At 39.2% G+C, this 25,222-nt stretch overlaps 1 protein-coding gene across 1 annotated transcript in view; it reads left to right on the top strand.

Moving 5' to 3' along the window:
- The window catches only part of TPO (thyroid peroxidase), a 234,465-nt gene that overhangs the window by 127,501 nt on the left and 81,742 nt on the right, over window positions 1–25,222 (top strand). The window contains exons 11-13 of the mRNA XM_036751861.1: window positions 9,930–10,138; window positions 12,772–12,942; window positions 17,810–17,941. Of these exons, the coding sequence (XP_036607756.1) occupies window positions 9,930–10,138; window positions 12,772–12,942; window positions 17,810–17,941 (512 nt within the window). The remainder of the gene's footprint in view (window positions 1–9,929; window positions 10,139–12,771; window positions 12,943–17,809; window positions 17,942–25,222) is intronic.

Genomic DNA, 25,222 nt, shown 5'->3' with positions numbered 1-25,222 from the left:
GTCAGTGGTTTTTCCAAGGAGATATTTCACATTGTCTTCCATTTTTTCATTCCTTTGGTTCTGTTTTATAATATCCTGGTTTCTCATAAAGTCACTAGCTTCTACTTGCTCCAATCTAATTTTTAAAGTAGTATTTTCTTCAGTGGTCTTTTGGACCTCCTTTTCCATTTGGCTAATTCTGCCTTTCAAGGCATTCTTCTCCTCATTGGCTTTTTGGAGCTCTTTTGCCATTTGAGTTAGTCTGTTTTTTAAGGTGTTGTTTCCTTCAGTGTATTTTTCAGTATTTTTTTGGGTCTCCTTTAGCAAGTCATTGACTTGTTTTTCATGGTTTTCTCGCATCCTTCTCATTTCTCTTCCCAATTTTTCCTCTACTTCTCTAACTTGCTTTTCCAAATCCTTTTTGAGCTCTTCCATGGCCTGGGACCAGTTCCTGTTTTTCTTGGAGGTTTCTGTTGTAGGCTCTTTGACTTTATTAATTTCTTCTGTCTGTATGTTTTGGTCTTCTTTGTCACCAAAGAAAGAATGCAGAGTCTGAGACTGAATCTCGGTGCGTTTTCGCTGCCTGGCCATAATCCCAGCCAACTAACTTGACCTTTGAGTTTTTCAGTGGGGTATGACTGCTTGTAGACTGCAGAGTTCTATGTTCCACGTTTGGGGGGGAGGTGCCAGCTCTGCCGCACCAGCACTGCTCCTTCCCCAAGGACCCCCAGCCCGAACTGGGCTCAGATCTTCGGCAGGCTGTGCACCCCTGCTCTGATCCACCACTTAATTCCTCCCACCAGGTGGGCCTGGAGCCGGAAGCAGCAGCAGCCATAGCTGCCCCACCTCCGCTGCCCCCGGGGCTGGAAGCCGAACCACGAACTCCTTCCACTCCCGCAGCTTTTCTCACTAACCTTCTCAGCAGTCTTTGGTGTTTATGGGTTGAGAAGTCTCGTAACTGCCGCAGCTCACTGAATCAGGGCGCTAGGGCCCCCTCCGCCCGGCTTCTGGTCTGGATGGTCCAAGTCGCTCAGGCTGGGCTCTACTCCACTCCGTTCCCAGCTCCCAGCTCCCAGCTCCCAGCTCCCAGCTCCCAGCTCCGTGCGGGATAGACCTCACCCAGAGACCATCCAGGCTGTCCTGGGCTGGAGCCCTGCTTCCCTCTGCTGTTCTGTGGGTTCTGCCGTTCTAGAATTGGTTCAGAGCCATTTTTTATAGGTTTTTGGAGGGGCTCGGCAGGGAGCTCAGGCTGGTCCCTGCTTTCCAGCCACCATCTTCGCTCCGCCCCATACAAGGTTCTTAAAGAGACAAGTAAGATGACCTGGTACTTCTATCTCTTTGAGGACTTGCTACCTTTCGTTATGATCTACACAGTCAAAGTCTTTAGTGTAGTCAATGAAATAGAAGTAGATTTTTTTCCTGGAACTCCCTTGTTTTTGTTTTTGTTTTTTTTCATGATCCAGAGAATATTAGCAATTTGGTCTCTAGTTTCTCTAGAATTAGAATTGTTTTGTAGATGGTCACATTATGCATTGTATTCTCTGATTACTGCAAATTGTTTAATTATTGATTCTATGCTAAAGGAAAATTGTTACACACAAAGTTCCAACACATGTTTTAGTTTCTCTAGAAAATCAGCTCCATTACGTCAAGGTTATCTGACTAGAACTGAAGGAAGTACTAAAGTTCAGAGGGAGATAGTGTTAGGGAGTCAGTATGCTCTCAGAGCTAATTTTGATTGAGTAGGTCCACAGATTCTTGTACCCCTAGAGCAGGTATGGGAAACTTCTGCCTGGAGGCCCCATGTGTCCTTCTAGGTCCTTGAGTGCAACCCTTTGACTATGTCCAAGTTTCACAGGACAAACCCTCTTATTAAGAGGATTTGTTCTGTGAAGTTTGGATTAGGTCAAAGGACAGCCTAGAAGGCCGCCTGTGGCAGCAGCTTCCCCATCCCTGCCCTAGGGAATCAGTAGTACTTTTCCTAATGATGGAGGCTGTGATGAGGCAAGGAAGATATCTGATTATCTGGTAAAGATACACTATTTTCTTGGAACATTGTTACATTGTTGGTGGAGTTGTGAACTGATCCAGCCATTCTGGAGAGCAATTTGGAACTATGCCCAAAGGGCTATAAAATGTGCATACCCTTTTACCCAGCCATACTACTCCTAGGGCTATATCCCAAAGAGATCACACAAGTGGGAAAGGGACCCAGGACCCATATGTACAAAAATATTTATAGCAGCTCTTTTTGTGATAGCAAAGAATTGGAAATCAAGGGGATGCCCTTCGACTGGGGAGTAGCTAAACAAGTTGTGGTATATGAATGTAATGGAATACTATTGTGCTATAAGAAATGGGGAAGATATGGACTTCATAATAACCTGGAAAGAACTACATGATATAATTCTGAGTGAGGGGAGCAGAACCAGGAGATCATTATACACAATTACAAACACAGTATTTGTAAGGACTAACTTCGATAGACTTGGCTTCTCTCATCAATGCAAGGTTCAAAGACAGCTCCAAAAGACTCATGATGAAAAAAACTATGCACATCTAGAGAAAGAATTATGGAGTCTGAATACAGATTGAGGAATACAGATTTTTTTTCCTTCTTTTTTGGTTTCATTTCTTCTTTCTCATGACTCATTTCACTGGTTATAATTTTTCTTTACAGCTGGACTATTATGTAAATAAGTCCAATGTGAAGGTATGTGTAGAACCTACATTGGATTACATGCTCTCTTGGGGGAGAGGAGAGGGAGAGAGAGAAAATTTGGAACACAAAAAAATGTGGAACTGAGTGTTGTAAGCCAAAAATAAAAAAATAAATTTATAATTTAAAAAATTTTTTAAAAATACACTATTTTCCCAATTCAATACTTGTATATGTGAAAACCTCCAGGGTGAGCATCCAGCGATTAGCGCCACCTAGTGATTTAATACAGAGTGATGAATTCTAAGATTATCCAGTAGTCTAGTTTGACTGGAACCTAGAGTTATTATAGGATAGTAGCATAAAATAAGAGTAAAAAAGTAGATAAGAGCCATATTGTGGAGATCCTCAAATACTAGGCTGAGGTAAAGGGAAGATACTGGGGATTTTTGAGTTGGAGGGGATGGAGGTGGTGTGACAGAATCAAATCTGTACCTTAGGAAGATTTAAGGGTATATTTGTGGAAAGTGGATGGGGGGAGGGTGGCAATACTGAAAGCAGGAAAATATAGTAATCCAGATGAGAAGTGATGAGAGCCTGAAACAAAATAGTAGCCAAATGAGAAGAAAGAAGGTGACAAATGTGAGTTATAGAGGTAGAATTGACAAAATATTTGGATATAGGAGAGAAAGGAAAAGAAAGAGTAAGTATAACTCTGGGTTCCTGACCCCGATTGACCAGAAGAATATTGCTTCCTTAGACCAAAAGAGGAAGCTTGAAGGAGGGACAGGTTTGTGATTGGGGTGGGAGAGAACAGAAAATGAAGCCCATTTTGGATATGTTGACTCTGAGATGCCAACTGTGTATCTACAGTAGATAGATGACATGGGTTTAGATTTAAGGAAAGGGATTAGAAATGGATATAAAAAGTTGAGGGTCATCTGCAGAATGATGATACTTGAATCCATAGCAACACTTGAGATCATTGATAGAGACTATGGAGAGGCCATAATAGAGCCCTGAGGGACACCCAAATTAAAGTTTCAGGGGTATCAATGATGATCTAATAAACATACAAATAAGAAGAAGAAAAAAAGAGATCTATGTTTAGAGTTTAGAAGACTTGGCATCAAGTCCTGTTTTCTCCACTTATTGGCTATATGACCTTAGGCAAGTTGCTTAACTTTTCTGGGCTTTAATTTCTTTTTCTCAAAATTAAGAGATTGAACTAGATAACATAATAACTCTTCTAGCTCTAAATTCTATGATTCTAAGACTGCCTTTAATCCCCGCCCCACCCCCTGCCAACATTTTTTATGAATTTATTTAAATTATGAAATTCTAGATGTTTCAAATCACATACTTGTGTGTCTGGCATCATAATCACAATAAGAAGCTCTCTCACTCAGAACTATGAATTGTGTTTCAACTCTGCAATTTCAAACCTCATCCTGAGATGTTTGCATGGCATGGGGAGGCACTAATTAAACAAACAGCATTGTCCTGTCACCTGGGTTTTATCACACATGCATTGCATTGCCTTTTGTGTAGGCTCAGTTTCTGTCCAGCAAGCAAAAAAGGGGGAAGGAATCCTGGAGTGGCTTCAAAAATTTCTCGTTGGTAGCATTTATAATTGCGTTTCTCCTACATGTTAACAACACCTGACCTTGATCAGAGTCTTCATATTAGTTTTTTTCTCAGCTTGAGAACTGTGTCCCATGTGTTATATATATATATCTTTCCAGCTGTGAAAGAAGAAAAAGACAATCATAATGAATTTTAATAATAATGAAAACCACTCATGGATGATATTTAGTTCCAGGATTATTTGGGCAATCTAAGAGATCTTAATATTTTGAAGAAGGAAATTCATTTATTTCAAATGTATCATTCAACATTCAACAAACATTCATCAATCGCCTACTATATTCAAACACTGAACTAGGTCCTGGAGTAGAGATGGAAATAATTAAGGTAGGCAGCTACCTAGGCAGCTAGGAGATGCAGTGGATACGTCACCAGGCCTGAAGTCAGGAAGACTCATCCTCCTGAGTTCAAATCCAGCCTTAGACAACTTACTATCTATGTGACCCTGGGCAAGTCACTCAACCCTCCTTGCCTCAGTCCTCATCTGTAAAATGAGCTAGAGAAGGAAATTCCAAACCACTCCAGTGTCTTTGCCAAGCGAACCCCAAATGGGGTCATGAAGAGTCAGACACTACTGAAAAGATTCAACAGCAAACAACCCTGTCTCACAGAGGCTTAAAATATGGAAATAGAGTTCAGATACAAGTGTATTAATACCTGTAAAACAAAGAGAATGAATATAACTTCAGAAAAGAAACAGAAAGTGCTATTGGAAATCTTTGAATGTCTACTGGGGCAGGGGGGAGATGGGTGGGTGGAGGAAAGGGGACATTTTAAAATAGTGCAACTATTTTATTTCAATACCAGAAGAAAAAGTTGAATTACGTTCCTAAACTTCTGAATTAAATTTGTATTTAAAGAAAGAAAGCATTGCAGCCAAAGTAGGTAGTAAGGTCAAAATGTTGGCTTAAAAATACAATGCTTACTTCTTTAGGACACATTCTCAGGAATGTTTGTATTGGGAATCAAGATGGGCTCTTAGCACTTATTCAACCAGGTGCCCTTGAAGAGCTTGGCCTTTCCTTGATTAAATTAGGAGTCTTTGATGACCTCCTTGCTTCAAGGGAAAGCCTAGTTTACATGGATTTGAGTGACATGTTTGTGACATCAGAGTCTCTTAGACCACATGGGTTTAAGTTGCATTTTTGTGACAATTTTAGGTTGCGTGGGTGAGTTGCATGTGTGACTCACCCTTGACCCTATACAAGAAATATAGAACCAGGGGTTGGCTTTCTTTTTTCGGAGCTCTGACCCACAGCAGGAGGATTGCGTGACTCTGGGCCAGCCCTTGTCAAGATCCCAGCTGAACTCAGATGTTAGTAACTATGAATTGTATTTGGTCTGTCTTGATGCTTGTGATTTGTTTGTATTTGCTCTGAAGTTCAGGGTGCTGCCTTTTTCCCCTGAACTAAGTGAATTACATTTGTATGCTGTATTAAAGTAAGATTGCTAACCCCTTAACGTTGCTTTCCTTAGTAAAGCAGATCAAAAGGAGCTGGGCTTGCAGTGTTCTGTGAGCTGGTTGTTATTGGTTTTTCACCCCCACAGTAGGTGCTAGCCGGATTGTTGAAACAATGTTTTAGTTCTTCATTTCATCAGAAGCCCATAAAGTCATTTTGAGAGAGTCTCTTTATTGCTGCTTGCCCCAGAGGACAATAGGTAGAAGTTACAAGGAGGCAAGTTGTAGGAAGGGAGTGTAGAGAAAAATGAGAAGCAGGCCCAGGATAGAGCCCTTGGGAGGTACCCCAAAGGCCCATTGCAATACTTCTCCTTGGTGTGGAGGTGACCCTGGAACACAGTACTTTGTTTTCAAGGACCACTATAGCTAAATATAGAAAATTAAGGGCCGCCCTTTAAGAATGAATTATTTGACCATGAAACCAAATGGAAAAATATTAAATGGACCTTAATCCTCTGTGACACTTTAACTTCTGCAATCATGGTGTTAGAGTGGTGGGAAAGGGGGAAGAAGATCCAAAGAACTGTGAAGTTTTTAGGCCATCTGTAAGTATTCGCTTGGCCATTGGCATTCCACATGTCATACCTTTGTCCAATGACCACCCAACAGGCAATAGAACTGGGGGAAATTAATTGTTTTAGTCTTGATATTCTCATTGAAGAAATTCTTAACTTGGGGCCCATAAATGTGAAAATTCTGATAACTGTGTTTTCAATATAAGTGGTTTCCTTCATAATCGTATGTATTTTGTTTTATGCATTTAAAATCATCATTGAAAAGGGATCCATAGACTTCACAAATATGCCAAAGGTGTCCACAACACACACACACACATACACACCCACACAAACACACACACATACACACATAGAAATAGGTTAACAATTCTTGCTATAAAAGAGACCAAAAGACAGAAGGAAATAGTAGGCAAATGGAAAGATGATTCATAGATTCACCTTGGAGAGGTAAACAGTTTGGAAGAGTTGGCTTTCCTGTGTGTCAAAAAGCAAAAAAAATGATATGACTCCATAGGACATTTGGTCATCTTGTATTGCAGTGCACAGGATAAATAAAAAGAACATTATGAAAATGATTATAACTTATGCAGCAATATCTGTTGTGGAGAGTGAAAAGTAAGAAATTCTATTAAGAATTCAATAAGAATCTCTGAATTAAATCAATGTATGCTGTGATACTGTTGACTTTGCTGCAAAGATGGGAATCGTGGAGGTTAGTAAAAATACAGATCAGGAATAAGGAATGAGAGAAAGCAAAGACTTCAAAGCCTTGTGCCTAAATATCACAAATGCTTTCTTCAACAAGAAAATTAGAAGGTGCTGACATGGCAAGCATTGAATAATATCACATAAAAATGTAATTGGTTATATGTCAACAGATGGGAAATTATTTTACCAATGTGAAATCCTAAACAAATTTTCTGTATGCAGTAAGAAAATGTGCTCATTAGAAAATTAGTAAAATCTGGAAGAATTACTAAAATGGAAAATGATGATTAAAGTAAAAATTAACCCACCAACTTTAATGCTATTGGTTCCCTACCCCCAAGAAACATACAGATGCAATATATATATATATATAATATATATATATTATATATATTATATATATATTATATATATATATATGTTTGCATGTTGCTTCCATTCAATTATGAGCTCCTTGAGGCCAGAGGTTATTTTTGCCTTTCTTTGTAACATCAGTGCTTAGCACAGTGCCTAGCACATATTAGTCACTTGATATATGTTTGTTGACTTGACATCAACACCAATTATAATAGTGTGATGCTGAAGTTGAACTGCTATGAATACAGTGCCCTAACCAGGAAACCATTAACAGACACTCATTTTCCATGCATAAAGACATGATAGCCAAGGGAAACAATGGCTTGGAAAATAATTCTCTTACAAATTCTATAGAGAAGGATGATAAAAAATTATAAGTAACATCAACTCAAAAAATGGAGGACAAAAGTGATGTTAAATCCAGCAGGCTATTGCAATAGCCTAGGTGATGAATGAATGATGATGACTGCTTATACCAGGATGATATCTATGTGAGTAAAGAGGAGGCCTATATGTGAAATGTCATGAAGGTAGAAAATGACAAGACTTAGCAACCAATTGAATATGCAGGGTGGGGACAAGGATGATGAAGTTGGGAGGATGATGGTACCCTTGATAGTAATAGGAAAGTTTGTAAGAGAGGAGGAATTTGAGTTAAAAAATAATGACTTCTAGGAGCAGCTAGATGGTACAGTGAGTAGAGTACCAGCCCTGGAGTCAGGAGGACCTGAGTTCAAATTTGGCCTCAGACACTTGACATACTTATAGCGGTGTGACCTTGGGCAGGTCACTTAATTGCCCTGCCTTCTCCCCTCCAAAAAAAGAAAAAAAAACTATGAAAAGGAGAAAAAAATAACAACTTCTCTTTAGGAAATGTTGAGTTTGAGTTGCCTATGGGGCATCCAGTTTTAGATGTCCAAGAGGTAGTTGGTATTATGTCTGGAGGTCAGGAGAGAAGTTACAGCTAGATAAGCAGATCTAAGAATCATCTGTACATAGAAGATAATTGAACTGATGGGAACTGAAGACATCAGTAAATGAGACACTAGAAAGGGAGAAGAGAATCCAGGACAGAAATTTTGGAGACACCCAAGATTAGTGGGCTTGACCTGGATGAAGATCCAGCAACTCCTATTGATGAGTAGTCAGATAGGAAGGAGGAGAACCAGGAGACAGCAGTATACTGAAAACCTTAAGAGGAGAGACATCCATGAGAAGAGGCTGATTGACAAGATGTAAAAGGCCCAAAGTGATCAAAAAGGATGAGGACTGAGAATTAAGGTATCATTGAGAACTTTATTGAGAGCAGTTTAATTTGATTGACAAGGTGAGATACTATGTTATAGAGGGTTTAGAATTGAGGGAAACAAGAAGTGGGGGTACTGTGGCACAGTGGGTAGAGCGTTAGACCTGGAATCGGGAAGACCTGAGTTCAAATCCAGCCTCCGACACTAACTGTGTGACCCCAGGCAAGTCACTTAACTTCTGTTTGTCTTAGTTTCTTCATCTATAAAAATGGGGATATTAATAACACCTACCTCCCAGGGTTGTCGTGAGTACCCAATGAGATATAATTATAAAGCACTTAATACAATACTTGGCACATAGTAAGTACTATATTGATATTATGTTTTTTTCTATTACTATTGTAGCTAGGTTTTTCAAAGAGTTTAACCAAGAAAGGGCATAGATGTGAGAATGATAGCTAGCAGAGATGTCCAGAGAAAAAGAGTAAAGCCTCTAGCATATTCAGTGGACTTTCCTGTTGAGAACGTATGAGAGGATATAAACAAGATTTAGACAAGAAGGGCAAAAATGGATGAGTTATAATTTGAATCACTAAAAGGATGACCCACATCAAAGAGACCATAAATTCATGTGAATATTTGAGAGTAAGGAAAAACTTTCTATTTAGAATCAGACAGCTCAGGGGCACAGTGGACAGAGCCCTGAGCCTGGAGTCAGAGAGATGCATCTTCCTGAGTTCCAATCCAAAGTCAGATCCTTATTAGCTGTGTGACCCGGAGAAAGTCACTTAATCCTGTCTGCTTCAGTTTCCTCATCTGTGAAATGAGCTGGAAATGGCAAACAACTCCAGTATCTTTGCCAAGAAGACCCTAAATGGGGTCAAAAGAGTCAGACATGACTGAACAACAAAACAACAGTAGTAGAATCATTAGCCTTTAGAGGTAGTGGGGTTCCCCTCCATTGGGAGTCTGAGCAAAGTCTGTATGACCACTTGTTGGCTATGTTGTATGTGGAGGGGATATCTGTTCAGCTAAAAGTTGGATTAGATTGTCTTCCTCCTCAGAAACCCTGAAGTTCTGTGATTTTGTGATAGTTTGATCCTATACTTCTTCAGACAGCATTTCTTAAATTAAAAGGCTGTTCATTGAAGCCTCTAACAATTCATTTGTTTACTCTATCCCAGATATCGACTAACTTCACCCATAATAAATGACAGGAATAACTCACTTTAAAGAGCTCCAAGGTGCATACCAAATGTTTCACAGCCCTCTAGATGCTGAGCAAAAAGAAAAACCACACAGAGAACGTAAATACTCAAGCATTTACTCTAAAATTGCCTTCTCAATCTCTTTAGGTTTTGGTGGGAAAACAAGCATGTATTTACTGAAGCTCAGAGGTGTGAACTGGAGAAACATTCTTTATCCCGGCTAATCTGTGATAACACAGGCCTCACTGCAGTGCCGGCCGATGCCTTTCAGCTTGGAAGGTTTCCTCCAGACTTTAAGTCATGTGAAGACACACCAGGCATCAATTTAGATGCATGGAAGGAAATTTTTCATCAAGGTACATTTATGCCTTTCTTTTATTAGGTTACAGGAACTAGAATTAATCTTCTGAGGCATAACTTCTTTAAGGTAGCAGATAATAAAGTCATGTTTGTGGAAGGAACATTAATGGTTTGTCTTTTATCCTCCAGAGCTCAGCACAGTGCCTGACACCTGGTACACCCTAAATAAATGCTGGTTGAGTTACTGACTGGCTAATTCAAACAGATTTTGTTTCATGAATAGTTTTTGTGTGCCTCCTATGTTTCCAGTATGTTGTTAGGTATTTTGGGAGCATATAAATATTTTGTTTTAAATTAGATCTTTAGTATGGGAACTCCCTTTACACATGCCCATCATTAACTGTTGTGGTATGCAAGTTGTAGCCTTGGCAAACTTACTAAGGTACTGAGAGGTTACATTGACTTGCCCGGGGTTCCACAGTAAGTACTGAACCTAGGTCTTCCTGACTTCAAGGATAACTCTATCCACTACTCCACAGTACTTCATTACAAAAGTCAACCATTGCAGAGTGCGTCTCTCAACAGCCCTATGAGGTATATGATACAGGCATTATTATCCCAATTTTACAGGTGGAGAACCTAAGGGTCAGAAATATAAGTATCTAGTCCGTAGTTAGACAACTAGTAATCAATCAATCAACAAACAGTTGTTAAATGCTAACTATATGCAAGGCTTCATGCCAGTAAATATCAGAGGCAGGATTCAATCTTGGGTCTTCCTTACTCCAAGGCTAGCACTCACTCTATCATACCACAATACCTTTCCAGAGATATAGCAACGATCTCTTGCATTTATATATTACTTTCTGGTTACAAAGCAACTACATTATCACAAATGATCCTTAAAAGAAATCCATGAGTACTATTATCCTCATTTTCTAAATGAGAAACCCAAGGCTCATATGTCAAATCTTTGCCTAAAATCACTCTGTAGCTGGTACAAACCCAGGTCTTCTGATTCAAAGTCCTGCATGCAATTCAATCATTGGGTAATGCTGCCTCCCTACCTTCCAGGAATTTATAATCTAAGTAGGGCAGTTTAAATGTATGCACATGGAACAGTTTATCACATTCTGCCTTGCATAATTTAAATGCTGAATGAGTGGTAAAGAAGTGCTCTTGAAACTCCTCTGAGGTAGAGATCAGCTCAGACTAGAAAAAGGTTTCCTAGAGGAGGTTAGGTCTCTAATTGAAACTGAAGAATGCTTAGGATTTTCCAAAGCAGTGAGCCTAGAGAGGGAGATACTTAAAGCAGGGGAATTTAGATTACAGTCTAAAATTCTGGTTACCCATACAAAATAATTGTGGGAAATGAAGTGAGAAGGGATTTGAAAAGAGAGAGATAAGCTATATTATGGGGATTTTTTTACTAAAATTAAAAATTCAGGCACATTGGGTTATAACACATTTTAATTTACATGGATTTGAATGTGGTCATCAGCTCAAGCTTTATTCCAGAGCTTCGCTTCAGCATGGAGATCACCCTGGGTTTTCTAAGACTGTGAGAGAAAAGAGAGTGACATCATGGGTTGTGAACTGGCTCTGAAGTCAGAAAACCTGGGCCTGAATCCTGGCTCTGATGGCTACTCAGCTTTTCTAGACAGTAGTCTTGTAATCTACAAAATGAGGAGGTTGAATAAGATGATCTCTAAGGTCCTTTCCGGCTCAAATCTGATTCGCTATCAGGATGGGAAGGCTTTGAGAACAATTCCGGAACAGGCTTCTATGTTTACTAACCATCCCAGCTTCAATTAGTCCAGAGAGGCTCATCACCAGATGTATGGCCATTAAACCACAGATTTTTCATGCCTCAGTCACTCACTTTGACTGTATACAAAGGTATAGCAAAGTGGAGATCTCCCTCAGTGGAGGAGATACCCACACCAATAACCTTATAAATGTTAATGTATTAAATAATCCACAGAGTAGACCATAATCCCTAAAAGCCTGTCACAGTATAATCTATTACATGACTTAGTTTATAATTTCATTGAACTCAACATTGGTGTGATGAATGGGTTATTCCATGTTTCTGACTTCTTCATTCTATATGTCTGGCAGCTGATTGGCACAGTAGATAAGAGTGCTGAGCCAGGAGTCAAGGACGTCTGAGTTCAAATCCAGCCTCAGACACTTAGCTATGTAACACTAGATAAGTCATTTAACCTATGTCTGTCTCCATTCCCTCAACTATAAAATCTGGATAATAGTAGCACCTAGCACACAGGTTGTTGTAAGAATAGAGATAATGTTTGTAAAGCACTTAGCACAGTGCCTGGCCCAGTGTTGCTGTTGAGTCATTTCAATCGTGTCTGACTCTTCATGACCCTATTTTGGGGTTTTCTTGGCAAAGATACTGTAGTGATTTGCCATTTCCTTCTCCAGCTCATTTTACAGATGAGGAACTAGGGTAAATAGGGTTAAGTGAATTGCCCAAAGTCACCCAGGTAGTGTCTAAGGCCAGATTTGAACTCATAAAAACGAGTCTTCCTGATTGCAAGCCCAGTGATCTACCCACTCTGCCACCTATCTGCCCAGCTGGCATGTAGTAGATACTTAATAAATGTTGGTTCCCTTCCTCCCACCCCACCCCTTTTTATAACCTCTGTGACTTTTCAATTAATTACAGTGGGGACATGCAGCTTCCCAGATAAGGTGGATGATGGTGATTTTGTGTCTTGTTCTGAAGCCGGGAAACTTGTTTTAGTTTACTCCTGTCATCATGGCTATCAACTTCAAGGACAAGAACAACTCACCTGCACAGAGAGAGGATGGGACTCCCCACCACCGATTTGCAAAGGTAAGCCTCCGAGCAGTAACCCCTTCAATGAGTATTTTAAGGAAGGAGAAACATGGATTTCATTATTGATAGAGCCAAGGACATTTTCTTTAGGAATAAATGAGTGAATGAATGAATGTGCTCAAATCAATTTAATTCAACAAGCATTTATTTAAGTGCCTACTATGTTCTAGTCACTACAAAGACAAAATAAAATAGCTCCCAGCCTTGGAGAAGTTATATTGTTTTTGTTTTGGGGAGGGCATATACCATGTATACACATATAAGTAAATAAAATTTCTTGAAGAGGTCTAATGTGAAAATCAATTTATTAGCAATAGATCAGAGGTACCAGATGATAGAGAAAGGTGGAGAAGAGTTGGATAGAGTCTGACATGTCAGGGAGTGGTGGTCAGGGAAGAGAGCTTTAGCCTAGGCCTCAGAGTTCAGAGACTTTTAGTAGATAGGGAAATAAATTGCTATTCCCTTTTTCAGATGAAAAGGCAATACCGATTTGATTATTCTTGAAAAAATATGAAGGAAGGCTGAGGTAGGAAGAAGGTAGTCAGTCAGCATATGTCAGAGGCTTGCCTTGAACTCAACCCTCCAGGCCTTTGCCATCAAGTCTATCCACAACACTATATTTCCTCTAACCCTAGTGTAACTATTTCAAAATATTCATCCCTCTATTTGGATGACTCATTTAAACACAAAAGCTTCAAACTTTACATTTATACTTGACCAAATATGGTTGATCATAAGAACAAAACAGCAAACATTTACAAAGTGTATGCAAGAGCCCTATATTACAAGTTAGGAGAGAAATAAACTTTAGCTACATGTAGCCCCTGTCGTCATGTAACTTTGCAGTCTAGAAGAGGAATAGCGCAGATAACCAAAATGCAACAAATATCCCATTGAACAACATGAACTTAGGATGTTTGTCATATTTTGCCTATTCCTTATGCACATACATGAACAGTAGAGAGGGAAACTGCTCTTTTTTAGAAACAAGATATTTGCTTCACACAGAGAAGGTTGGCCCTCTATCATGGAGTCATTAGGGCAAAGTGGAAAGACTACTACTGGACATTTTTTGTTGTTACTGTCGTTGTTTGTCCTTCCTTCTTGAAGAGGATCGTGACATCAGGAAGGTGATGCCATGACTCTCAAGGGAATTGACTTTAAGTGAGGCAGGGCTGTACAAATTCACTAGCTTTACTCTCTCTTTCTGGGTCCAATGGCAAGATATAGATCAGGACAATGAGAGATGGCCCCAGATGCAGTGAGAGACCTTGGCCTTTTTAAGCTAAGTCTTTCCCAGGATTCAGTTTGTCTGAGGCAATACCCATTCAGTGATTAACATTAGGTAGGAAATGAGGCAAAAAATGGCCTCTTTTACCTAGTCACTACCATTCTTGGATCTTTATAAGCCTATCAAAAGAAGTTGCTGAAGCCCAGATACTCCTACTTAAAAAACAGAAACAAACAAATGAACTTGTTGAAGTCCCAGTTAAATGGGCCTGCTAGCTTTCTCCCATTCATGACTGTCCATCTCCCTCCTCCATCCATAGGTACAGGTGCTCCCCCATGTCTGCAATATACCTCCTCATCTTTTCCTCCCAGAATCAGTAACTTCTTTCAAAGCACAACTCCTAAACTGCCTCCTAACATTAGGGTTTTCCTGAGCCTTCCCCTCCTCACCTTTGACCACCACCCTCTTCCACAGTTATCAGCACTCTCTCCCTCTTGAAATTATTTTGCATTACTTTGCATAAACTTCCTTGTGTACATATTGCTTACCCCACTCCAATTCCCAGTTGAATGAGGAAGCTACAGAGAAGGAAATTTAGACTTGATATCAAGAATAACTTCCTGTCAGAGCTGTCCCAAAGTAGAGTGGGATGCTTCAGGAGCTAGTGGGTCTTCAAATCAAGGCAATATGGTGCCTCGTTTGGAATGCTGAAGTGATGATTCTCAGCTATAAGATGATTGAACTGTATGGTCTTTGAGGTCCTTCAAATTCTGAGATTCTCTGACTCTGTGATTACCTATTCTACCCACTTCATAGGGTTGTTGATAGGATTAAATAAGATAATGAATGCCAAAGCTCTTTGAAAACTATCATCTGCAGTTTTTCCTAGAGGCAAAAGAAAGTCTGCTCAGAAACAGGTATACATTCTATCAGGTTATCTACATGCTTAGATAGACTCTCTGAAATTCTGAATGCCATTATTAAAGGGAAAAATAATAAACTCCTGGAAAGACCAGCTTGGAAACACTTTATGATTACAGTAAATTAATTTGAACCCAAAGTGATAAAAACAGACTCTCAGTAAAGCTAGCTTATCAGTAATTCTATGACAGCAGAATGGAAAGCCTACTGGTTTAATTGAGTATTTGATTCAGAAAAATCAAATGAGATTTGCTGTTCTCTTCTCTTTTCAAATCCTATTCATGCACTCAAACCCACCCACGTACAAATCTGGTGGTGGTGGAAAAAATCTAGTAAATGAACTGTAATAATTATTTTCAAGAACTTTAAGGTTGGGAATGCAAAATGAATCAAAACTCAGCAACTGGGCAATGAGGATTGTCAAGATGTGCAGTACTGCACATTTATAAACAAATGATTCTTAAGAAAAGGCTCTTAAGGAAAACAAGTCTTTCAAACAGTTATCTTTTTTATTAAGTGCCTACTATATGCCTAGCACAGAAAACCATTAGAGAAATAGGGAACAAATGGTTTTGTTTTATTTTTAATTTATATGGGTGGTTCTCCATATTATGTGACACTCCTTTAAAATTATAGAGCCATATGATTAGATGAGAAGCAACATTGTGTAGTAAGGTACTGGACTTTGAAACAAGAATATCTAGCCTGGATTGAAACTATAACTTTGAGATTTACTAGCTATGTAAACATGAACATGGCATTCCTTATAAATTGTAAAAAGATTGTGATTCTGATGGAAAGCATTCTCACACCTGAAATTATAGATCTTTGAACTTGATTAAGAGGACAGAATTTATATGTTCAGGCAAAATGGTACATGAGTTTGGGGAAGAAAGTCTTCTAACCCTTCTCTTTCTCCCCTTTTGTATATATCATGCACCAATTCTCGCAGTTGGGTGTATAAACATTAGAGATATCTAGTTTTGTTGTTGTTGAATCGGTTTTCATGACAAAGATACTAGAGTAGTTTTGCCATATCCTTCTCCAGCCCATTTTACAGAGGAGGAATTGAGGTAAACAGGGTTAAATGACTTGCCCAGCTACTAAATGTCTGAGGCAGGATTTGAATTCATGAAAATGAATCTTCCTGATTCCAAGCCCAATGCTATTCCACCTAGCTGCCCTGAGATAACTAGAAACATGATCAAAATAATATACAACTAAAGATGTATATAGCTGATTATCCTGGAAACTGTAGATATGAATGTATATTTGATAGCATCACAGATTTAGGATTATGTTTTAGACATGGTGAATTTGAGATGCCTGCAAAGCAAATTAGAAATGTAAAATAAGCTGTTGGCAATATGAGACTGGAGTTTAGGAATGTAACTGGTTAGGAATATAAATATGAGTCATCAGCATAGGCATGATAATTAAATCCATGTAAACTGAATAGATCACCAAGAGATAGTGTTCATAGAGGAAGAAGAGAAGGACCAAAATGACATCGCTGTGTCGGGGTCAAGGTACAGTGTGTCTGACTGGCTGATCAGACCAATAGAAAGCTTGCTAAATAATTACAGAAATAAGAATCTGGAAATGGCACTGGGGAACAAAGAGTCTTATGATTCCCCCTCCAGGGTTAGCATATGTGGGAGAAAGTACCACCATCATTGGAAAGTATAGCCAGGGATACAATGTCATGGAGGGAACAAGTGTTGTTGTTATTATGATTGTTTGGTTGGGAGAGGGGGGTAGGGGGGTGGAATATTTTGTTTTGTTCTTTTTGTAAGTGCTAGAAAATAAAAATAGGAGAGAAGAAAGAGGTAGAAAATTAAAGGAAGTTTGTTAAGTATGGAATAGAAATTCCAGAATGCTTAGTGGAAGTGGTGGGATAATTCTGGTGGGGTAGGTTTGAGATGGATAAGAATAAGAGACTGAGCAATGAGGGTTGGAGAAGTGAGTTTTATTTTTAGGTATCTTGAAATTCAATATGACTTGGATTGGGAGAGTAAGAGGAAGGTGGGAATTAGCTAATCATAGGGAGAAAGTCTTGGCAGAGTCTTGTTCTGGCCACATCTCTATTCACAGGTGCCACACATCCACTTGGTGGCCCTTTGGTTTAGCTGTTTTCAGCATCCCCTTAGAGGTGTGAAGGTGGTAGGCTATGCTGGGCTTCCACTGAGTGGTCATATAGTCAGTGAGTAGCCCAGTTCCTCAGCACTTAGCACAGTATCTGACACATAGTAGGAACTTTTTTATTGAATGATTGCATAAGGTCTTCCATGTACCTGTCTTCCACTCAGTAGTGTGGGAGCAGTCTGGCTGCACCCAGCTTCAGCTGGGTGGTCACTGATCCTGGTTGTACCCAGCCTCTGCTCAGTTATGAGGGGACACACTGGCTACCCTGGTCCTTCTTTGGGTAGTCATGCAGGCCAACTGCACCAGAGGTCTCTTGTGTCTGCCTTTTTGCTATATCAGTGGTCTGGTTGTTCTGGGTCTGCTCTGAGTGGTCATGTAGTCTGGTCACATCTGACCTCCTTTCCGTCTCCCCTCTAAGACTGTAAATTACAAGGGGGTTGCCTATCTGCATTAGTGAAGGGAATTCACAATATTGATGTAATCTTAGATGTAGACTTTAAAAATAGACAATGTAAAACCACGTCTTTTCTTTAATGACTTCCAATGGTCACTGTGTCATTTTCACAGACGTTAATGAATGTGAAGATCAAATGAACCCTCCCTGCCATGCCTCTGCTGAGTGCAAAAACATCAAAGGCAGCTACCAGTGTGTGTGCACAGACCCATATGAATTAGGAGAGGATGAAAGAACCTGTATAGGTAAGACTTTTAATGAATGTTGGTTGGCCCAGAGTCTTTTGAATTTCTATAGCTGCAAGTGTTTTCTCCCTGATATGACCTCACAGTACTTTATGCTCCTCTTGGGAAATTAGGAGCATTGAATTATAGACTTTAGAGACAGAAGGGATATTACTAGTCGTCTAAACCAACCCCTTCATTTTCCAGATGGGGTGCTGAAGTCCAGACTCGGGGAAGCTCACTCTGCTGGAGTCAGCAGCATATCTATACTTGAAATTAGGTCCTCTAACTCCAAATTCAATACTTTTTATACCACACAACATAGCCTACATTATAATATTTTCATTTCTCTTATACCCACCTGTGTACATATTTTATCTTTTCCCTACTAGACCTCCTAGACTACAAGCTCCCTAACAGCACAGATCATATATTATTTATCTTTCTATCACCCTCATCACTTAGTGCTAAGCATTTCTTAAAGTAGGCTCTCAATAAACTTCTGGTGAATGAATGAGCAAATGAATTCCTCAACATTCAGATATCACTTATCAATGTTCTACACATGCCTATTTCCATGCTAATAGGGCACAGTATAAAAGAACATTTTCAAATTCCAAAAGACGCTCCTATTTGGTTTGGATAGAAATAAATCATGTTTTTGTAGGTGTTTTGCCATCTTAATTCTATTTAGTTCAGGCTAATTAGCTTACGTCCCCTGAGTACATAAGGGCAAAGACTGTCTTTTACTTCTTTTTAAATCCCCAGTGCTTAACACAATGCCTGGTACTTAGTAGGTGCTTAAAAATATTTACTAACTAACTTGACTGCATGGGAGTAGGCTAAAAGAAGCTGGACATGGGTGAAAGCCAGCCCAAGATTAAATGTGAACTACAAAGAAACTGCAGAAGAAATATCTTCATACTTATTATTAAGTATTTATATGTTTTATATGTTATAAAAATATAAAAGTTTTGTGTAAAGTTCAACTTAAAAATAAAAGTTTTGATGGGGGTTTTGGGAGTTTTTTATATCACAATAATTTCCCAATCCTAGCACAGAGCTCTCCATTGTAACAAAGAAAAAACAATATTGCTAAACCAAATGTACCTGGAGTTTGCCATGTCTCTACCTGTCATCTGAAATCACATTTGGTCATTGTAGTAAATATGTGTTCCAGTGCTTTTTAGTGTTATGTTCCCTTAAATTAGTACAGTATTGTGTATCTTGTTTCCATGGTTCTGTTTTCTTTCCTCTGTGTCATTTCATACAAGTGTCTCAAAGCTTCTCCAAATTCTGAATATTGGTCTTTTTTATGGTGGAACAATATTCTATTCTATTTGTGAGGGACTTAGCTTCTGAAAGCTCAGAACTTAATCAAAGACAATAATAAGATGTATAACTGCAAAAATATAATAAGGCCCAGAGTTCCCTTAATTCAGTACAAAGAAGTTCCTTGACTGAATTGAAAGGTAGTCTGACCACTGGCTGAAGTAAGTCTTAGAGGTACCTAGATAAGGAAGTAGATAGTGGTGGGCCTGGAGTCAAGAAAACCTGAGTTCAAATCTGGCATAAGATATTTACTAACTGCGTGACCCTGGGAATATTACTTAACCTCTGTCTTCCCCCGTTTCCTCAATAGTAAAATGGAATATTAATAGCACTCACGTCCCAGGGAACAGTAATAGCATCTACTTCCCAGACTTGTAAGAATCAAATGAGATAATATTTGTAAAACACTTAACACAGTAACTGACAAATACTAGGCACTTAATAAATGCTTCTTTGAGCAACTGGCCATGCTCGCAGGCAACCCTACAAAGATAGTCAAAGTGTTCAAGATTCAATGTTCCAGATGGCTGGCCCAGATCAGATTTTGTAGAATATGACCCATGAACATACAAGAAAGTACAATTGGGAGTCTCAGGGAGGATCTTCTCTCATTATCCCCCTCACTGACTATGTACTTAGCAAAAGAGCTAATAGCTCTCAGTAGGAGCTATTCTGTTCAAGAGTGTTTGAGACACAGTTGAGGCAGAGTAGATGAAGGCAGAAAGAGGAAATGACTCAAAAAGTAGAGTCAGAAAAGATGGAATCAATAAGACTTGGCAAATTATTTGACATGAGTAATTAGAAATATGAAAAATTCAAGAATGACTCCCTTGGTTGCAGAGAAGAGAACAAGGGGTAGAGTCAAGAGAGAATTAACCCTACTGAATGAGAGGGCATATGTGTTCCCTACAGCATGCCTTACCACCAAGGATTATGGGGGAAATGTTTTATACCTATGGCTTTTACTATGCCATTTTAGTAAACATCATTGTTTTGAGCTAATTGTGTCTATTGGATGACTGTTAATGGAAAGTACACTGGAGGGGGCTGGATTATTCCCCTAGCTTAGCTCTCATAAGATGAGTACTGATGTGGATAACCTCCCCTCCCCTGAATTCAAAGATTCTTCTGTGGGTCTGTACACTCAACACAGTTGAGCCCCATGAGCCCCCACATGTTTGCTTTCCTTAACAGTCAACCAACCATAGCTATAAAACATTTGCCCCATAATCCTGGGCCATACTATTCCACAAATAACATAGTCTCCATGGAAAACTGGGCAAAGAGTTGGAATACATTGGTAGTGAGGCACAAATATGGTCAAGGCAACTCATGCCTCTGGTACTGTGGGGCCTCAATATCCTTCCTGACCTCACAGAGTTTTTACACAGCTTCCCCCTAGGCTCGGCACTTCTGTTTCATGAGTAGGCCATTCAGCTTGGACAAAACCACCAAAAGGGGAGATGTACTGTCACATAGGAGGAACAACAAGTAGGTCAGTTTGTCTAGAGCACAAAGTGTGTGAAAAAGAGTAACATGTGCTATTTCTGAGAAGGTGGGCTAGAGCCAGATTATTAAGGTCTTTGAATGACAAACAGAAAAATTTCTATTTTGTCCTGGAAGTAAGCAGAAGCCAATGGAGCTTTGTGAGTAGGGAATGACATCATCAGACCTGTGCTTTAGGATTGTCAGTTTGCTACCTGTGTGGAAGACAGATTAGAGAGGCAAGATGCAAGAGGAAGACCAATTAGGAAATTATGGAGAGATAAAATTGATAGGACTTTAGTTTGGGGCTTCCTATAGTCAGTAAATTAGGTTAAAAAAAGCTATTGCTTCAAAATAACCAGGCCAAAGCTTCTCTGGCCTACAGAGACAAAGACCTCTGCATATTGACTAACATCACTTTTTGTTAGCCTTGAAAGATTATGACCTTGTTAGGTTTGCATTAATGAATCAAAAGCACTGGTTTATGGAATGTCATTATGTGACTGAGAAGCCCTGGTACTAACTGCTCCCCCAACTGAAATAATCCAAATTAGAGGTGATGAGGGTGGTAGCTATGTAAGCAGAGAAGAGAAAATGGATTCCAGAACTGTTGTGGAAGTAGAATCAATACAACTTAGCAAATTATTTGATATAAGCAACTAGAAATATGGAAATGTCAAGAATGACTCCAATGCTTCAAATTTGGGGGACTAGAAGGATGTTAGTACCCTCAACAGAAGCACAGAACTGAGAAGTAGGAGTGGGTTTGGAGGAAAAGATAATGAGTTCTGTTTTAGACATGTTGTTTTTAAGGTAACTATGGGACATAGTTAGGAAAGATGATGAGAGACTGAGGCTTAGGAAAAAGACTGGGGCAGAACATAGAAATTTAGAAGTCATATGCAGATAGATGATTGTTGAATGCAATTAACACTCAGGGGTTAATGAGATGATGAAGAGTAAGCATGTAGAGAAAGAAAATGGCCCCAGACTCAGCAGACTTCTACATAGTTCCTCATCATCAGATAAATAAATCTGCTTACCTATCCGCCATTTTTGATTGGCACATAACTTATGACAGTCTAAGAACAGGGCACAGGCAAACACATTAAATATATCCCAAAATTTCCAATAAAGTCCTGATTTAAAATACCCCAGCTCCTCATCCTCATAAAACATGTCCTAGAAATAGCAATGTTTCAGTAATAGAGTGCATCGAGTCAATGAGTACATTAAGAATATGGATGTCACAAAAGATGGAGAGCCATAATTGAAGGAAAATGTAAAGCCTAATGAAACATGGTAATTATTCATGAAAATGTACATACAGGTCCATATTGTGTACTATCTCTAGCCAAGGATATCACACATATGTATTTTTTGGGGAGAGTGTATTAGCAACAGTGGATAGATAGTGGTGACTAGTTTCAATATATCTAGTAAGGAAGCATTCAAACACCAAAATGGTTGTGCTGGTTTATTTTTTTGTTCTGTTTTGGTTTTTGTTTCGTTCTGTTTGTTTGTTTTTAAAGGCCACAATAATGTAGAAGGAAAGCAGAGGTGATCAACTACAATAGGAAGTGATAAAGATAAGGGATGTTTCCAAATTCTTTAATCACTTTGACTGTAGTTTAAAGTCATTTAAAATATACTCAAACTTAATCATAAATTCTTATTGAAAAAAAAATCAAAGGAGAACAGCCATATGTTATGAGTTGGGGTTCACGACATAAGGTTGACTTATTTTTGTAAATAGATGATTTCATGCTGAATAACAGTTCCCTTTCTGTCTGCCAATCTTTGTTTATTTCCTCCTTCAAAACCTGTCTCAAAATTCATCTTCTTCATATTTTTCTGTACTTGGTATCGTTTTATACTCTGTGCTGTACCGTGTTATGTGAATTTGAAGTCCTTTGAATAGGGTCATAGGGTGATATAGCTTCATAGGAAGAAACACCTCTGTCTCCATCAAATCAGAATTGAAGGTGACCCAAAGGTCAATGGACAGATCAATGTAAGTAGGTGGTAACATACTGTCAACAATCATTTGCTTGTGGCAGCAGTGTGGCATAGTGAATAGAGTGTTAGATTTGAAACCAAGAAGACCTAGATTGAAATACCACATCTGCAACCTCCTATTTCTGTGGCTTTTCACTTAAACTCTCTGAGAGACAACTCTCTGTAACTAAAAGTTACAAGCAGGTTCTGATCTGTGTCATAGATACTACAGACAAACTTGACATGACTGGTAGGTAAGAAATCATATAAAAGATATCAATCGATAAATATATGATCAGAAAAAGAGGCAAGACAGCCACATTTTGAGAATGAGAGATAACATGAATAGCCTGACTGCTGCAAAGACACTAATAGAATGTTAAATGACTAAAGGACTGTACAATGTATGCTCTATGGGGAGATGCATGGGCAGGTATAGATGCAAATAGCACAAGATGGGAAACCATGACCAAACAGTTTGCAATCTACAACATTGGTGGGAGTACCTACATCAGTGAAAACATGGACCCACTGAAATTTTGTATTAATTAGCCACTTGATTTAATTATAAACTGTTTGATAGTAAGGACTATATCTTTTTCAACTTTTGAATCTCCTCCCCCTCAGCACCAAGAATAGCTCTTTACACACTATGGGTGGCCAATAAATGCTTTTTGATTGACAGCTAGTAGTAATAAAATGACAGAGAGCACAAATACATTGTGAGTGAAATGTAGAATGTAATGTAACATAATCAGGTGTAATTAGACATTAGTCAGGCAAGTAGCGATTAATTGAAAAATAAAAAGGAAACTTGAGTATGTGAATGAGGTATTACCATTCCCAATTTAATCAGGCAGTAGCAAAGTCCATTGTATATTAATAATGGATTTTGTCACCTGGAATAAAGCCATACAATTGGACAAGCACTGCTCATTGGTTTCTTATGTAAGCTTCCTCAGCCCAATAACCCTTGAAAATGAATTTAAAATATTTTAATAAAAAAAACCTTTCCTGTACTTAGTCAGATTTGAATGTTATAGGTGCACGAGCTTTAGAATTGTGTGTATCCAATTTCATTCCAGGGTAATGGATATGTGTATACATGTGCCCGAGGTAGTCAAGTTCAGGAAATCGCAGCCTCACCCACCTTGAATCAATCAATAAACATTTATTAAATGCCTACTACGACCTTGAACTTCATGAATTTGCAGTTCTTTGAATATTTCCTTAAAGCTACTTCACCAGGGTATTAGCTGGCTTATCAATAGGTTATAAACATCTTTAGAGCAAAAATTTCCTACTTCTCTTGTATTTCCTCCCATCCCCCTGCTTCCCTCTACAGATTTAGGCACTTAGCTGGCAGTCAACAAATAGTGATAGAAGTGGAAATGGTAAAACCAGGCAGAAGTTTATCTTTGGGTTGACGATGTTTACAGCATCTGAGACATTATTCCAAAGACCCAGTAAGGAGATTCACCTGCTAGAGTATTGGAGAAAGTACTGTGTTATCCATTCCACCAACTCTTCATTGATGAAGTTAATGAGGCTGGCTAACTATTGCCTCCAGGATGAAATAAAAGCTTTTCTGTTTCACATTCAAAGCTCTTCGTAATGTGCACCTTTCTGTCCTTTTTAGTCTTTCTATACTTTGCTTTCCTTTGTGCACTCTATGATCCGGCTACAATGAATGGGACTGTTTGTTCCTTGCACATGACCCTCCATCTCCAGAGACAATATCTTTGCATTAGCTATCCCCCATCCCTGAATTGCTCTGTCTCCTCACCTGTGCTACTTAGCTTTCCTGTATTCCTCCAAGACTAAGCTTAACCCACAGCTTTTATCTTAAGGTCATGGAGACTCCACCTAAACTAGAGAGAATTGTTTTCTGAAGAGTTCTTGACCTCAGAAGAGTTCAGTCAGTGGCTCTTATAGTCAAGAGTGGCCACTATGATAACACAGTGGATGGACAGGAGGCCTAGGAGATCACAACAGCTTTGAACTCTCAGTTCCCTGGTACAGCACAAGCCCATGGAAGAACATGATCAAAGAAGCCTGTGAGGAGCTGGCCACATCCAAGCACCCCCTGCTCCAAGGAAGCTCTCAGGAGCACTTTTCCCAAAATATCTTTGTCTTCTTCAACAAGACAAACTGATTGCTCTCCCAGATGCTGCTCATAGGCCCAGGCATTCTGACTAAAAGCCCCAGTACTCCCATTGCTTACAAGGTGGGAAACTTCATGCCCACTGTTCCAGACTTAATGTTGTGTGCACTCAGAGTGGTCATTTCCAGTCCAGCTAGGAGGAAGGAATTCTGTCAGACTGGTGTTGGCTGGAAATTGGCACTATGTTTTCGAGTTCTAGGGAAGAGCCTCTTCCTTCATTCCTCTGTGAAGATACAAGTCAAGGAGGATTCTCTTCTCAATTCAAAAAATATTCTTTAGTTGAAAATACCCCTGATTATGGGCAACAGAGGCTACAGAATCCC

Source organism: Trichosurus vulpecula, chromosome 3, assembly GCF_011100635.1.
Source record: "Trichosurus vulpecula isolate mTriVul1 chromosome 3, mTriVul1.pri, whole genome shotgun sequence".
NCBI classification, from domain to species: Eukaryota; Metazoa; Chordata; class Mammalia; order Diprotodontia; family Phalangeridae; genus Trichosurus; species Trichosurus vulpecula.
The sequence above is the reverse complement of the archived record's forward strand: the minus strand, read 5'-3'. Positions and strand labels throughout refer to the sequence as shown.